At 31.9% G+C, this 16,192-nt stretch overlaps 2 protein-coding genes across 3 annotated transcripts in view; both read right to left on the reverse strand.

The window, feature by feature from the left end:
• LOC103573766 (uncharacterized) overlaps window positions 1-16,192 on the reverse strand; it is a 170,848-nt gene that overhangs the window by 47,642 nt on the left and 107,014 nt on the right. The gene's annotated exons all lie outside the window — the stretch shown is intronic.
• Window positions 4,769-8,151, reverse strand: LOC103573765 (uncharacterized). 2 transcript variants are annotated; one of them, XM_053736896.1, is made up of 3 exons: window positions 7,981-8,151; window positions 5,763-7,907; window positions 4,769-5,665 (listed from the first exon to the last, which is right to left on the reverse strand). In XM_053736896.1, the coding sequence occupies exon 3, from the start codon at window positions 5,656-5,658 to the stop codon at window positions 4,966-4,968; it is 693 nt and encodes a 230-aa protein (XP_053592871.1). In that variant the 5' UTR covers window positions 5,659-5,665; window positions 5,763-7,907; window positions 7,981-8,151; the 3' UTR covers window positions 4,769-4,965. The 2 variants fall into 2 exon arrangements, with proteins under 2 accessions (XP_053592871.1, XP_053592870.1); XM_053736895.1 differs by having other exon boundaries at window positions 5,763-8,151.

Genomic DNA, 16,192 nt, shown 5'->3' on the forward strand with positions numbered 1-16,192 from the left:
GTTTTCGAGCTCTTTGAGGTCGAAAACAGCGGGAAGTTTTGGGGCTGGCCCGCAGGGTCAACCGACAGACCGATTTTTTTTTTAAGTCTTATGGCCTTAAAAGCTAATCTTAGGTATTAGAAAAATCTTCCCAAAAGAGTTGTTTGAAAGTTCAATCCTGCTAAAAGCTCAACCAATATTTATTTTCTCATTTTTCCGATTTTTTTTGTAATATCAAGTAACTTTCTCGCCCATAAGATGTTAACAAAAATATTTTTTTTTTTTTTTTTTTTTTTTGACGCCCTAATATACATCTATGTTGAACACATAAATAGAATAATTCAAGACTATACCAATTATTGATCCTGACATTTTATTTCCCGTAATGTAATGGTTTTCGAAGTTATAACCACATTTCCTGTACGTGGCGTGCCAAATTTTGTCAATTATCACTGTTTCCCACTCGTAAGGTTCGAAAATTTTTTTTGCGAACTTCTTATCGTCACCCTGACTCTTTTTATAATAACCAGTTGTAATTAAATTATCATTCTCATCGAAATTTATTGTGAATGTGAAGTGATGTTGCCCATTCTCATTAGGATCTTGTTTTAAATTATTTAATTCCTTTAATGTGACGAGTGTAACAATTTGCGATGCCCTACTTGATGATGTCGTATTTAAACTTTGATTGGTGTGTAAATTGATTTTGTTTCTAATGTTATATTTTTTGTTGGTGACAATAGAATATAAAGTCGATGGTAATAATTTGTGATCTCATTCAGACGCTAATCAGTAGATATATAGGGATGTTTCCACTGCGGCTGTAGGGATCTGCAACATCATTGTAGATAAGTGGGGGTTGGTAATTTTCTTTACTGACAGTCGAGAGAGGGCGCTAGTTGTATTTTCTAGTGTTACCGACGGTTGGGTGACGATAGAGGGCGCTCGTTGTATTTTGGGGGATATAGAGGGCGAATGATGCATTTTTTGCGAATATAGAGAACGCTTAATACATTTTTGTGAATATAGAAGGCGCTCGTTTTATTTTTCTGTGGATATTGAGGACCTTGCTTAGTGTGGGGGATATTTTTTTTTAAATTTTATCTAGGAAAATGATTTATGGTTCTAATATGTGGTGTAATCGTTATCGTAGATTCAATTTTAAGATATATGGAGGGGGGAATATTTTTTTTAATAACAAATGACGTATTTCTCTTGTAAATATCTATACTTTATCTTATCTTATGATTTAGAGACTTTTACTAGTAAATTTATATATTTTATCTTATCTTTAGCGACTTTCACTTTTTTGTAACAAATGAGTCATTTTTCGTAAAGTTATATATTTTTTTATCGAATCTTTTACAATTTTTCCCTATTTCTCACTAAATTTGTAGTGGGGATTTACAACGTAAATGCAGTTTCAAATTCCAATTCTCAACAGTTCGTCGCTAGGTCTTTTTTCAATGTAAGTGTTAAGTTAAGTTTACATTAACTCAGTATACTTGTAAAAACCGTAGTATTTTCAAGTGTTTATGTGTTATTTGAGATAGCCTGGAAAAAATTTTAATCGTAAGTATTATTCATTTATTCTTTTCTTATTTTGTCTAAATCGAAAAACTATAATTATTGGATTTTTTTCATTAATTTTTATTGACAACAAAATGGATTTTACAAAACTTAATGGAACCACTACCTTGGAAGACATTTACCTAAGAAGCAAATGTGCGAGTTGAATGACAATGGCGAATACCAAGTCACCGAGTTAAAACTAATCAACAACAAATTCGGAGACAGCATCGTTGCTTCGCTGGATAGTAAGTTTTTTGTATACTTACCGAAACGTGCTACTACAGCTATTCGAGAGGATCTATCGGCTTTACTAAAATTAAATAAAGTAATCGAAGAAGAGCAAAACTTATATATCGGATACCTCGGTGGACAATATAATAAATTTAAATTCTTCATAAAAGAAAAACTCTAATGATTATATTAATGAAATGTGTACATATTCCCAAACTCTCAATGGAGCATTAATTAATTAACTATGTCAATCTTAAATTATTATTTTTTTAATAATAATAATAATAATAAGAATAATAATAATAATTATAATAATAATCACAATAGTAATAGTAATAATAATAATAATAAGAATAATAATAATAATAATAACAATAATAATAATAATAATAATAATAATAATAATAATAATAGTAAACGTAATAATAATAATAATAATAATAATAATAATAGTAATAGTAATAATAATAAAAGAGGCCTGTCAGGTTGTAAAGAGAATCTGTCAGTGGATCGATGTGTCATTCAAGATGCAATCTACTATCAGCGCAACCTGTGAATGGCCTGGATTGACTACCGTAAGGCATTTGACAACATCTCATGAGCTTATTCTCTTTTCGCTCAAATACCCCGGGGTCAATCACGATACAGTGGTATGCATTCGGCGTATGATGCAGTTTTGGCGAACACGGATCCACATTTCATGTGGCAACGACAAACGTGTAAACGAAGTTGTACAGTACAAACGAGGAGTCTTTCAGGGAGATTCTCTGAGCCCTCTGCTGTTTTGCATCTCGCTGCTGCCAATATCTGTTGCGCTACGCCGCACCCGTGGATGCTCAGTGGGCTTACAAAATTATCGAAAGTATTCGATAACCCACTTACTCTACATGGATGATCTGAAAGTGTATGTTCCTGATGAGGAACACCTTTAGAAAGCCTTGAACATAGTAGGGGAGTATACCCGGGATGCTGGCATGGCTTTTGGGTTAGACAAGTGCGCGGTCGTTAATCTGGTGAAGGGTAAATGTTCTGATGTGAGTGAAGATATCGAGTTAGTAGATGGAAGTGTTATTGACCATCTTGACGCCGGAGAGTCGTACAAATATCTAGGGATTGACAGGAGTCCAATGCAGGACGTCTCGAAAGTAAAAATGACTCTCTGTATCGAGTATGTGCGGAGACTCCGGAAAATCTGGTCATCAGAACTTTCCGGAAAAAACAAAGTCTCTGCAACAAACATGTTTGCTGTCCCGGTACTTCTGTACTCTTTCGGTGTTCTTAAATGGGCCCTAAAAGAGCTCGGAAATCTCGATATCGAGACATGCAACGTCATGAATATGAATCGGAGCATGCACCCTAAATCCTTAGTCACCAGATTATACCTTTCCTGGCACATCGGAGGGAGAGGTCTACAGAGCTTTGAGTGTCTACACGATCGTTTGGTTTTGGGTATAACATACGAGATTGTCAATTTCACCGCAGATAAAGACGACTTCCTTATGCAGATTGTTCATAGTCATGAAAATAGGCATAGGGGAGCGTTTTTATACAAGGCAGCAATGTACGCGGCAAAATCCCTCAGTCTTGGAAGAGTAAGCCCTCTTATCGAACTCCCTAAGGAGAAATTTAAGAGCGTCATCAGCAATGCTGAGCAACAAAAACTGCTCAGCACACATATGGATAAGTCCATGCCCAGCGTGTTCTTTAAACACGTGCGTGAACATGGTTTGTCCGAGCGGCTGACGTTCTCCTTCCTTAAGTCAGCTGGCCTGATGTACGAGACCGAAGGATATATTTTTGCCAGCCAAGATGGTGTAATTAATACTCTTGAATACCGTGCTAAGGTGCTCCAGATGCAGCTACTCGACCCACTGTGTAGGGTTTGTAAACAACATCCTGAGACGCTTATGCATCTATTATCAGCATGCCCTGTGCTGGCAAGAAATACATACGTCCAGCGTCACAATGCTGCTCTGCGAGTACTTTATTACCACCTAAAACATACTCACGGTATCGATAAAACACCAGTGTTGCCTTATCTGCCAGGAAATATTCTGCAAGTTGTTGAGAATGACCATTGCCGTTTTTATTGGAACGTGCCATTCGCAAAAACGTGGAAAATCGATCACAATAAACCTGATATTGTGCTCTTCGATAAAACCGCTTGTAACATTTATATTATTGAGTTTCCAGCTCCAGCTAAATATAACATCACGGTTAAAGAAGAGCACAAAAATGTAATATATCAGGATCTCCTGTTCGAAATTGGCAAACTTTACCCAGGCTACCGTGTCCAGCTTGATGTACTCATTCTTGGCGTCCTAGGAGGAATGAAACAGACTTTTGTGTCCACATTGGCTAAAGTCTCAACTTGTTTATCGCAAGTTGAGTTTTTGGCATCGCGGATGCAAAAGGCTGTCATTCTCAGATCCCTCCGTCTCCTAAGGCAACGAAACTTGGCTTGCTGCGCATGCTGATCATCATGTTGATGAAGCATCGCAGCAGTAATGATTTGGCGCTCAGGTAAAGCCCTCGGTAGAGTCGGACTACCGGGGGAAAACCCCTGAGCATTTAACAAAACAAAAGAAATGATAATAATAGTAATAATAATAATAATAATAATAATAATAATAATAATAATAATAATAATAATAATAATAATAATAATAATAATAATAATAATAATAATAATAATAATAATGATGATCATTTATTCAAAAATACAAAAAAAAATTGCAATAATAATAACAAGAATGATGAATTCTAATAATAATTATTATAATGAAAGTAATCAATAAATAAAAAAAAGTTAAGAAAAAAATTAAAAATTTCTTACATCTAATGATCATATACATATATACATATATATATATATATATATATATATATATATATATATATATATATATATATATATATATATATATATATATATAATTACTAATGACAGTAATTGTAAAAATCCACGTCGTCTTGTGGTCTAAATATATGTGGATTTTTCCACTGCTCGAGCTCATGCTCCTGATCTTGCTCCTGCAGCTGCCACTGCTGTTGCCATTGCTGCTGCTGTTGCATCTGCTTTAGCTGTTGTTGCTGCTGCTGGTGATGAAGCCATTACAACTGTTGTTGTTGTTACTTCAGCAACATGTTGAATTTGTTTTGCAACTGTGCAAAACGACGTTTTCACAGCCATACCTTCAGATCTTGGTTCTGAATTATACAGGCCTGCTCAAACTGCTGCTGCTGGAGTTGCAGTATCTCTTGGTACTGCTGCTCTCTAATATGCAGCAGCTCATTTATACTCTGAGCATTTTGCTGCAACTGCTCCGATTCACTTATGGAAACATTTACAGCTGACAGTCTGAAAGACTCAGGGTAGCCAGATGATTGAGATGATGCTGATGCTGCTTCTGCTGCTGCTGATGATGATGATAATGATGATGATGATGATAGTATGAGTGTCAAGTACGCTAGAGGTTCACCCATAGGGAACAAATCATCATCATCACTTAAAGTTTTTGATAAGTTCTGCGGTGGTGCGGGCAATGATAAATGCCGTATAGCCTGATGTCTAAGAAATCTCACTGCTTTCTCATGAATCAGCCTGTATAATTGCTGTGAGGGTTCATCTGAGGTTTTAGCACCCGGAAGTTGGAATATCCAAACCCCGTCATCAGTCATTCCCAATGTCGTTGGGTGACGTCCAAATATGGTGAAAATATGATCCATCATATCTTCGTTCTTAAATGATGACGGTGATGATGATGATGGAGCGCACATTTTCACCTGCCTACTCAAGTCTTCGAACATCTCAAAGTATGAGTAGCTTTCTGCCCAAATGTTTGGCACGTAACATTTATTAATTATGTTCCCCATTTTTTTCCTGAAAATTAATGTTATAATCATTAATATCATTAATAATATAAAAAATAAACAAATAAAACAATTTTAATTACTTCAATAAATAAAAAGTTACTTACTTTAGAATAACATTTTCTTTGTAAGAAATATTCAACGATTGCAATCTACTGAAGTGTACACTTTTTAGATAGTTTGAAAAAACACTAATTCAAAATTTCAATGTGCATTTTTTTATATCCTTGGTAAACAGCCCCTACTATTTAACTAAAATTTGTCCAACTCATGATTATTTTTAATTATCAATAGCTGTGATGTTTAGTAAAAGAAAATGAAGAAAATCTTATAACTATTTCCACCCTCATAGTATCATTTAATCTCATCATTAGATTAATATTTTCTTGATGAAAATAATAATAGTCATTATATGCCCTTACCACCGTATGTTAGATAAGTCCTTTCCGTTAAGCCTATTGTTCTCATATGATACTGAAGATATGAAAATGGACCCACGTACTTAAGAGCGTGCAATAGAAATTTTTAGTTACCTTGAATCAGTTAAGAGAGACATTAAAAATGATTTTCGAATGTCATAATGAAAAATCGTTTAAAAAAATCGTTACATGCCCATAAATATTCATGAAGTTATCTATTTTTTTACTCATATATGAATACTAAAAATTTTTTCATGATGGAATATAGAAAAATAAAATAAGCTCCATAAGTACAAGGGTATTATGTGACTTTTAGTCCCTCTCATTAGTTAAACTATCATAATAGCAATTTTATCAAATGTAATTCACAAGCTTTTTTATCAACGGTAGTAAATGTTTTTCATTTTAACACAAATAAATATTATTGTCATCATGAGGTGATTCACGTTTTATACATATATATATCTTAAAAATTGTACATTAAAATTTTTTGAACATGCGTCATATTGCACCATGTTCAAAGAGAAAGTGTCTTCCTCGAAATATCATAAATATTGATAACTCCGAAATTTCCAATTGGTCAGTTGTTTATCATCGTCTATGTATATATTGAAGAGCTTTTTTTGTTCAAGATATCAGTTGATGATCAAATTGGAATACGTTTCTTTGACTGTGTAAGCTACAATTACTTATATATATAAATTTTTTTTTCAACTGCAATAATAATCAGAATGTCTATATGCTAGTTTCACGGTGGTATTAAAACAATGGCTCAAGTTTATGAGCTATTATCACAGCTTGATACTGTGAGTGAAGAAAAGTTTCTCACGTGGATACAAATTTGTGATGACAATTGCAAACACTTCAACAAATCATTGTTAGGTCGTAAAAGCAGTGATCATGAAAAAAAAAACACTTGCAAAGTAACATCCCCTTTTTGTGCTGGTATAGTGATAAATTTTCGCAATTTAACAGGTCTGTAATTGGTGGTGGTCTCAATACAAATAATTTAATTCAATGGTGGGACTTAAAAAGTGCGTTCGAAAATAGAATCAAGACCTATTACATTGTTAACTGGGGTCATATTGATTTGAGAGCATTTTTAAACGATGCAAAAAAGTTAGTGATTGAAAAAATTAGTAATGTTCTGAATCGTGAGGGGAACATCAAAGTCAGCACCACCCTGATATGCAATTTTGAAAATGTTAAAAGTGACGTCACTATAAAGGATACTAAATCTTTCAAAACTAAAAGTGATAAAATTTTCATTGTAACTTCGCTTGCTGATTTATTCAACGATAGTGTTTACGATTCATTATTTAAAAAAAGTGAATGAATTCAATCAGAAAGATTCAGAGTGTAGTTTAAGAGAAATAATAAATTTGAATATTAATATTTCACAATACGCTCCACTGCAAGTTGGCTTTTCAACATATACGGGGTTACCTCAAGATATAAAATACAAGAAGGGTGTCCTGAACATCAAGAATAATGACATCTACTGTTTCCTTTGGTGCATCAAAGCCGCATTGTTTCCATCAAAAAGTAAGAATCCTGAAAGAGTGTCGTCATATCATCACGTAGATACAGTTTTTAACCAACAAGGTATTAGATTTCCAATTTCTCTTAAAGATATCTCGAAATTTAAAAAACTGAATAATTTAAGCATTAACGTTTATGGTATAGAATCAGATACTATTAAAAATAAAGATGATGATTTAAATGATACTATCATAGTTCCTTTATATTCAAGTGTAATTAGTTCTGATAAAGAAACTATTCACTTATTAATGGTTAAGACAAAGATTACTTTGCATGATGATGATGGAAATCCTGAAAGCTATCAACCTATACATCATTTTGCTTTGATTAAAAATTTCTCTAGATTAGTAAAAAGTCAACTTACAAAATCTAAATCGTAATTATGGTTTTGCGATCGATGTTTTCATCATTTTAGATTTGCACATTCACTTGAGAAACATAAGCCAGATTGTTTAAAATACAATAAAGTAAGAATGAGATTACCAGAGCGAGATGAAGATAAAGTGTTAAGTTTAAAAAATTGAGAGCATAAGGATCCTGTACCTTTCGTAGTATATGCTGAGCTGGAATGTACGCTTAAGATTAAGACTAATGATACGCAAAAGCATGTACCTCACAGTGTAACTTATTACCTGCATTTTAGTTATGACAATCCAATATCGAGGTTTGAAATCAATCGTTCACCTGATTGGATTACATGATTTTTGAGAAAATTAGAAATTTTAGGTGGAAAAGTTAACACTTATTTAAAAAATAATGTTAAAATGTTACCATTGACTGCAGATGAACAATATTATCATAATAATTTAAAAGTTTGTTACATCTATGGAAAATTATTTAAATCAGCCGGTGAAATAAAATGCCGTGATCATTGTCATTTTACGGGAAAATGTAGAGGTCCTGCACAGAATGAATGTAATTTTAATTATAAACGGAGTCATACTACTCCTGTTATTTTTTATAATCTATCTTGTTATGATTCACATTTCATAATTAGGGAATTATCTACAGTTTTCGATGGTCAAATTAATATTCTACCAATTAATAAAGAAAAATATATTGCATGACCAAGTTAATAAAAAAATACATTTATGAAGTTGAGATTTATAGACTCTTGTCGTTTCATGGGATCAAGCATAGAAAAATTAGCTTCATATCTTGACGATGATGATAAGAAAATTACACAAAAATATTATACTGGCTCACAACAGTTTCAATGAGCTATACGTAAAGGTGTATTTCCCTATGAATACATTGATTTAAGTGATAAGCTTGACGATACTGAATTACCCGACAAAAAATTATTTTATTCCAAACTTAATGATTGTGATATTTTAGATGAAGATAACAATCATGCCAAACAAGTTTAAAATAAATTTAATATAAATACCCTTGATGAATATTCAGATTTATATTTAAAAACTGACGTCTTATTACTGGCTGATATATTTGAGAATTTCCGTAGCAGTTGTTACAAAACGTATGAATTAGATCCATTACATTATAACACTGCATCGGGACTCGCTTTTGATGCTATGCTTAAACTCACAGATGTAAAGTTAGATTTATGAGATGATCCTGAGATGATATTATTTTTTGAAAAAGGTATTAGAGGTGGTGTTTCTCAATGTACAAATCGATACGCAAAAGCTAATCGTCGATTCATGGAAGAAGATTTTGATTAAAGCAAAGATGAATCTCATCTCATGTATTATGATAGAAATAATTTATATGGAGCAGCTATGAGCATGCCTTTACCTCAAAATTTTTTTGAATGGATACATGAAAATATTGATTTACAAAATGTTGATAAATTTTTCAATGATATTAAGTCGATTGGATATATTTTAGAAGTAGATTTAAAATATCCTATAGAATTACACGATGAGCATAAAGATTTACCTTTGTGCCCTGAACATTTTATACTACCAGGCAGTAAATATTCGAAATTGGCTACAACACTTTATTCTAAGAAGAAATATGTTATTCATTACATAAATTAACAACAATGTCTTAGTTTAGCAATGAAGCTTGTAAAAGTTCATCGAGTTTTGGAATTCAAACAATCAGCTTGGTTAAAGCCATATATCGATAAAAATACTGAATGTCGCAATGTTGCAAAAAATGAATTTGAAAAGAACTTTTACAAGCTTATGAACAATGCTCTATTTGGTAAAACTATGAAAAATGTTCGAAAATACAAAGACGTGAGAATGGTCAACAAGTGGGAGAGTAGATATGGTGCAAAAGCTCTAATAGCAAAACCAAATTTCCATAGTTTTACAATTTACGATAATAACCTAGTCGTAATAGAATTAAAGAAAGTAATTCTATACTTTAATAAACCAATTTCTATTGGTTTTAGCATCTTAGACTTATCAAAAACTTTTATTTACGATTTTCATTATAACTATATTAAAAAAAAATCTTAATAGTCATGAATCAAAATTATTATACACTGATACTGATAGTTTAATTTATCAATTTAATGTGTCCAATATATATAACACTATCAAACGTGATAACGAAAAATTTAATACCTCTGACTACCCACCAAATAATGCTTACAACATTCCATTAAAAAATAAAAAAGTGATTGGAGTTATGAAAGATGAGTGTAATGGTCAAATTATTACCGATTTCGTTAGGTTACGAGCAAAACTTTATGCATTCAAAATCCATAAGAATAAAATGACTATAAAGAGAACTAAGGGAGTCAAAGGGTCCACTTTGCGAAAGGTCACGTTTGACGATTTTAAGGCTTGTCTGATGGATTATGTAAATATAACTAAACATCAATATTTGATGAGAAGTAGTCATCATGGAGTGAAAAAAATTAAACAAAGTAAATTAGCATTAAGTTGGTGTGATAATAAAAGGAAATTAAGGGACACCTCAACTGATACTTTACCTTGGGGTTATAAAGTATCTAATGAAAAGATAAAACTAAATAATAATGTAGATAAATGTATTTAATTCTAAGTTTGTAAAAATAAATTTAAATAAATATGATTTATATGAAAATAAAAAGAAATCTCAGAATTGTTTATTATTATTATTTATTAATACTATAAAAAATACAATAATATTATAAATCAGACTCAGTAATCCAGCTTTTATTTGAATAATCAAAGACTAGCCATTTAAAATATATTTTATTTCCACGTTTTTTTATTTTTTTCTCAACTACCTACACATCTGAATACTTGACTATACTGAGTTCTTCTGCATAAAATCCTCCTTCTATCGGTTGATCCTGATAATCAATTAGCTTGTAAGTTGTTGGATTCGTTTTTTGTATTGTTTTAATTGTGAAAATTTCAGTTGTCCAGTTTGGTGTGTAACCCTTTTCGAAGACATGTTTATACTTGCTTATTCGAACTTTATCTCTAACTTTCAATTTATTTTGTTTTCGCGCCTGTTCACTTTGAATAGGTTTGTAAATTGTCTGAATTATGTGTTTTTCATTACCAACAGTTACATCGGCAGGTTTCATTTTTATTGTTCGATGTTTCGTGTGGTTATAATTATCGATTAAGTCCTCAAGCATATCGATCCATTTGTAATTTCCACGTGCTGTTAACTCATGCCACATTTTATTTTTAAGTGTTCGATTGAAACGTTCACATATGGAGGCCTTCAAATTACCAAATGTCGAGTACATATGAATCCCATAATGTTTCATGAGATCTTTGAATTCTTAATTATAAAATTCTTTGCCTTGATCAACATGAAGATTTTTAGATTTCCGCCTTTGCTATAGCACAGACTTCATAACGTTTCTAACGTCACTGCCACTTTTACTTTTGATTGGAACTGTCCAAGCGTACTTTGAAAAAATATCTATAATTGTAAGTAGATATATCCACTATTAGCTGTAGAGTATGGTATCATCTCAACCAAATCAGCTTGCCAAGTCTCATCAAGTCCACGAATGTCAAAATGCCGACGAGGATAATGTTTTCAAGCTTGTTTGTGAAGCTCTTAGGCTATTCCTTTCTTTTTATTTTCCATTTTTTAAGTTTAGATACTCTACGCTCAATATCAGCTAATATTTGACCACCACGTATTACAGATCTCACAAGCGTTGTTACACGATTTGATAGCGTTTGGCTATATAGAATAAGTTCACTATTACTCCCTTCTAATGCGATCACTTTTGTTGTCAATTTGATACTAAGGTCTGGATGAGTTTTGTATTAATCATCCATATGGTTTATTGCAGCTTTCATAGTATTATATATGACTGCATCAGTTTCATTTTTAGGTTCAGCAACATAACCTTTTACGGTTTAAATCGAACTGTCCATCATCTGTCAACTTGAAACCTTTTCCAGGAGGTTCGACACGACTGCTAAAGCCTTTAAATTGTGTCTGATTCGATAGGGAAGATACACGTCCAAATATGTTGATACCCATTTGGATGATCCTCTCTTCTCGAATTTTATTTTTATAAATGACGAATTATTGGTAATGTATCTCTTAATAAATAATTTTAGCTTCACGTAGCTCTTCAATGATCGAAATTATTTCATTAGAATGACTAGAGTTCCCAGCTGCTTGAGGTGCGATTAACAGGCGAAGGCGATCTATGAGTTCATTAGGATTATCCCAATAAACATAATCCACATATTTTCGTTTCTTTGAAACAGTCATAATGTCAGGTAGCCCTTTACCTCTTTTTAATGGTGATTGAACAAAGTCAGCAATATATTGAGTATATTTAGCGATCCTGACAACATAAAAACTTCTTTCGGATTCATAATTTTTCCGGTGAGTATTCACTGAAACAATGAGTTTATGGTTCACATCTAAATCACTTGTAGTAATTGAATTTTCATTTGGATCACTTTTAAATAGCAATTCTATAAGCCCCGGAGATAAAACATGATTTTGATTATTCACTGATATTATATTATCTTTAAATTAAACAGGTAAATTACCAAAAACAAATTGATTATTTTTTTTACGAATACCAAATCATGTATCCAAACCTCTAGGATTTTTCTTATTCAACATCTCAATATATTTAGGTACAGAGTTATGATATTTCAGTGGTGTGCTTGTAGAGTTTAGAGGATGAGATAAAATGGTTACATCCAAGTTGCTGCTACCAGCACTATTCACATTAAAATCATCATAAGTATTCTGACCACGATGTGTGTCACTATTATCACAAATAGTTTGATAGTCACTATCAGCTACCGACTATAGTCGGTAAGAAAAATTACCAACGCACCACTTTCCCACTAATGCAACTAGCGCACTTTTTCGACTGTCAAATTTTTTTTTTTACTTTGGGTACCTTAACTCGTAAAAAAATTAATAGATCGAATAGACAAATAAACAATTTTTTAGGAAATTAAACGCTCTACAAAAAAGGTCTATTATCTTTTTTCGATAAATCCATCTACTCAAATGTTATTAGAGCTCGAAGTAAAGTTGGAGATGTTTTTACTTTTCCCGCAAAACTATCGGACTTACCACACAATGTTCTAGGCTCTTTTTTGTTGACGATTTTATTCTCTAGAAATTATTATTTAGAAAGTTTTTTCTAATTCCACATGGTTTCTTAGTTATTTTGATTTTAATTATAAGCTCTTAAGAAAGAAGTGTTCTGATCGATTCCAAGAGCTCGACATTGAAATGGAAATAACTAGAAAACGATGAGGAATTTGAAAAAACTTAACTACTAATAAATTGTAGAGAATATAATTGTTAACAAACAAGACTTCATAACATTTTGTGACAAATCTGATAATTTCACCGGAAAAGTGAAAAAATCTCCAATTTTAATTCGAGCTCTAATAATATTTGAACACATGGGTTTATAAAAAACCGATTAGAGACCTTTTTCGTAAAGCGTTTAATTTCTTACAAAAATGTCGGTTAGTCTATTCGATCCATTAATTTGTTAACGAGTTCAGGTGCTCAAAGTTAAAAAAACAATTTTCCCGTGTTATTAAAATGAGATTTTTTTTATGTTGAACTATGATTTTTTCCACATGCACTTAAAAAAAATGCTGAAAATTCTAAAAGTGCACCCGTCAATAGCTCGTTTAATTTTTAATCATTACTTTTATCATATAATATTCATGTATTTTATTTTTATTATGAACTTCTATTTAAATTACAAAGTATCAATTTGATTTTTTTATAACTTTCTTTCGGGTTAATATTATTTTACTGAAATTTCTTTTTGATATTCCGCCTTTTGTCTTATATGTCTTTTTTTTTTCAAACATGATATGCTAGTGCTACCACCAGTAGTTGGTAGAGAGAAACAATGGAAAAAATAATAACAACAGTAAAAATAGCAGCTAAAGGCCCTAGGGGTATAAACATGGTGAATTTCCCCCCGAAAGGTATAGGCTTGATACTGCGGGAATTTTCAGGTACTAATAAGATATTAAAATACTGAGAGTTCCAGCTTTTGAAACCAATCGGTCTTCGAGAAAAAGCCAAATATGTAAAAATCAGATAAAATGAATATTCTCAGAGACTATTTTATCGATTGACTTATACTCAGGATATGTTTTGGGGGTCAATAGTAGCTCCTCGGAAAAAAATTAGGAACTTGATCGGTCGACAACAACCTCGAAAAAAATTACTTTTTAATTTTAATTCCGACTTTTCACGATGTTACGGTTCTGGTAAATTATGAAATAATTTTTTTTGAATTTCTCATCCAATTTCCTATGGACTTAAGTGCTTTTAAAATTTTTAAAAAAGGTACGCTATATAGAAAAAAAATAAAAACCACTTTTCAAGCAAATATTTACTTTATTTACATGTTTAAAGTGTGAATCATTGTTTTTCTAGTTTTTATATGTTCTTGAATGTTATTTGCAAAAATAATCTCTGGATCAGCAGTTAAATTTTGTCATATCATATAATATCAACTAAAATATTATGAACATTATACACATATAAAACAGGAAATTGGTTTTTAGTTTGTAAATTATAAATACGTAACAACAAATGAAAGATATACTTGAGGAAAAAAATGTATAATCATATTTTATCAGTCTTCATCACTATCTTCTTCAATCACAGGTGAAATACTGTCTCTATCAAATAATTTGCTAAGTATTTCAGCAGGCCTTAAAATCTTTGTTGAATATCTCCCGTGTGATAAATAGTAAACAACAGCAGCAACATGAGAGCGACATCCAATTTTTCTCAGACCATTTGCACACTCACAACTATGCCTCAATATGCTTTTTGGACCAATAGCATTTTTTTTAAACTCAATAAAACTTCTATAAACCTTTCTATTAATGTGTCTGGATTGAACTTGAATTTTGAGTATATTTGACTGTTCTTTCACATATTGAATAGTGAGATTACCTGTTTCATCAAGCATTTCTGCTAAATAGGAAACAGCCTGTTTCAATTGATAGGAACCAGTGAAAAAAATACGCAGATCATTTTCTGTCATTTCCGGAAAGTCTTCAAGAGTTTCAGATGAAATTGTTTAAAACGGCAATTTTTTTCGCTGCCAGCCATTTTTTTGAACGTCTTCAGCTAACGTATTTACTACATTATTTTGCGATTTCATTGTTTCGATGACTTCATCCAAAAACTCTGAGTCGGAAGTAAGACGCTTACTATATATATTATGCAAAAATGAGGCAATCTTAAAAAAACTTCCAACCCTAGGAAGCATTTTGTTGTCAATTCTTTGATCGAGTAAATGATAGTTTTGTTTTAACATCCCATGAACTGCTTCTACAGCCCAACTAATTTTTGTTACATTTCTTGAAGCGTTAGACCTAGATGTTGTTAACTGATTTTGTTTTCCTTTGAGTGCTGGCATTAATACTTTATAATTTTTTTCTTCCAAGTATCCTTTCACATCACGAAATCCTCGATCTACCACAAATGCATCGCCAGGTTCTAATAAATGACATATACCATCAGGATTATCTATGATATCCCGCATTATAGTAGCATCATTTTGGTTAGCATAATACGGTCCCAACATATCAACTATGTATCCATCAGTTGTGCAAATCGTGAATGGCTTACATAGTAGTACTTTTTTTCGACCAGAATATGACTTTCTTTGGTACTCATTATTAAAACTTTTCTCATGACGAGCATAAGTCCCATCACAAATTAAAATGATTTTATCATTTAAATCATTGTGAAGTTTCATAGCAACTGAAGATGTATGATTCTCAATAAGATCAGCCCTAGATACTGCATTTAAACCAAAACGCGAAGGTAAAATGTCTTTTTCGAAAGATTGGATGACTTGCTCACAATACTTTGACACTAACTGCTCTTCGCTAATATCCAAGATTGTAGATATTAACTTATTTGAATTACCTGTGCGAAGCTTAACCAAAAACACTATCATTGCTTGAGTTACACCTCGAGTATCAGTATTTCTCATTGAAACTAACCAATTCCGCAACTCAATCACATTTTCCCATTTTGAACCAGTCAAAACACGAACCTTCTCATCTGATAAAGGATAATCCTCCATTTTATTCAGCAATGTTGAATCGCATTCAACAGCAAAATTTTCCATCATATTACTTAATTCTACAGATGAAATTAAAGTCCAG

Source organism: Microplitis demolitor, chromosome 2, assembly GCF_026212275.2.
Source record: "Microplitis demolitor isolate Queensland-Clemson2020A chromosome 2, iyMicDemo2.1a, whole genome shotgun sequence".
NCBI lineage: Eukaryota > Metazoa > Arthropoda > Insecta > Hymenoptera > Braconidae > Microplitis > Microplitis demolitor.

Excerpts from the sequence above, each read along its gene's own strand:
- LOC103573765 (XM_053736896.1), bottom strand. The coding sequence starts at position 5,658 with ATGGGGAACATAATTAATAAATGTTACGTGCCAAACATTTGGGCAGAA.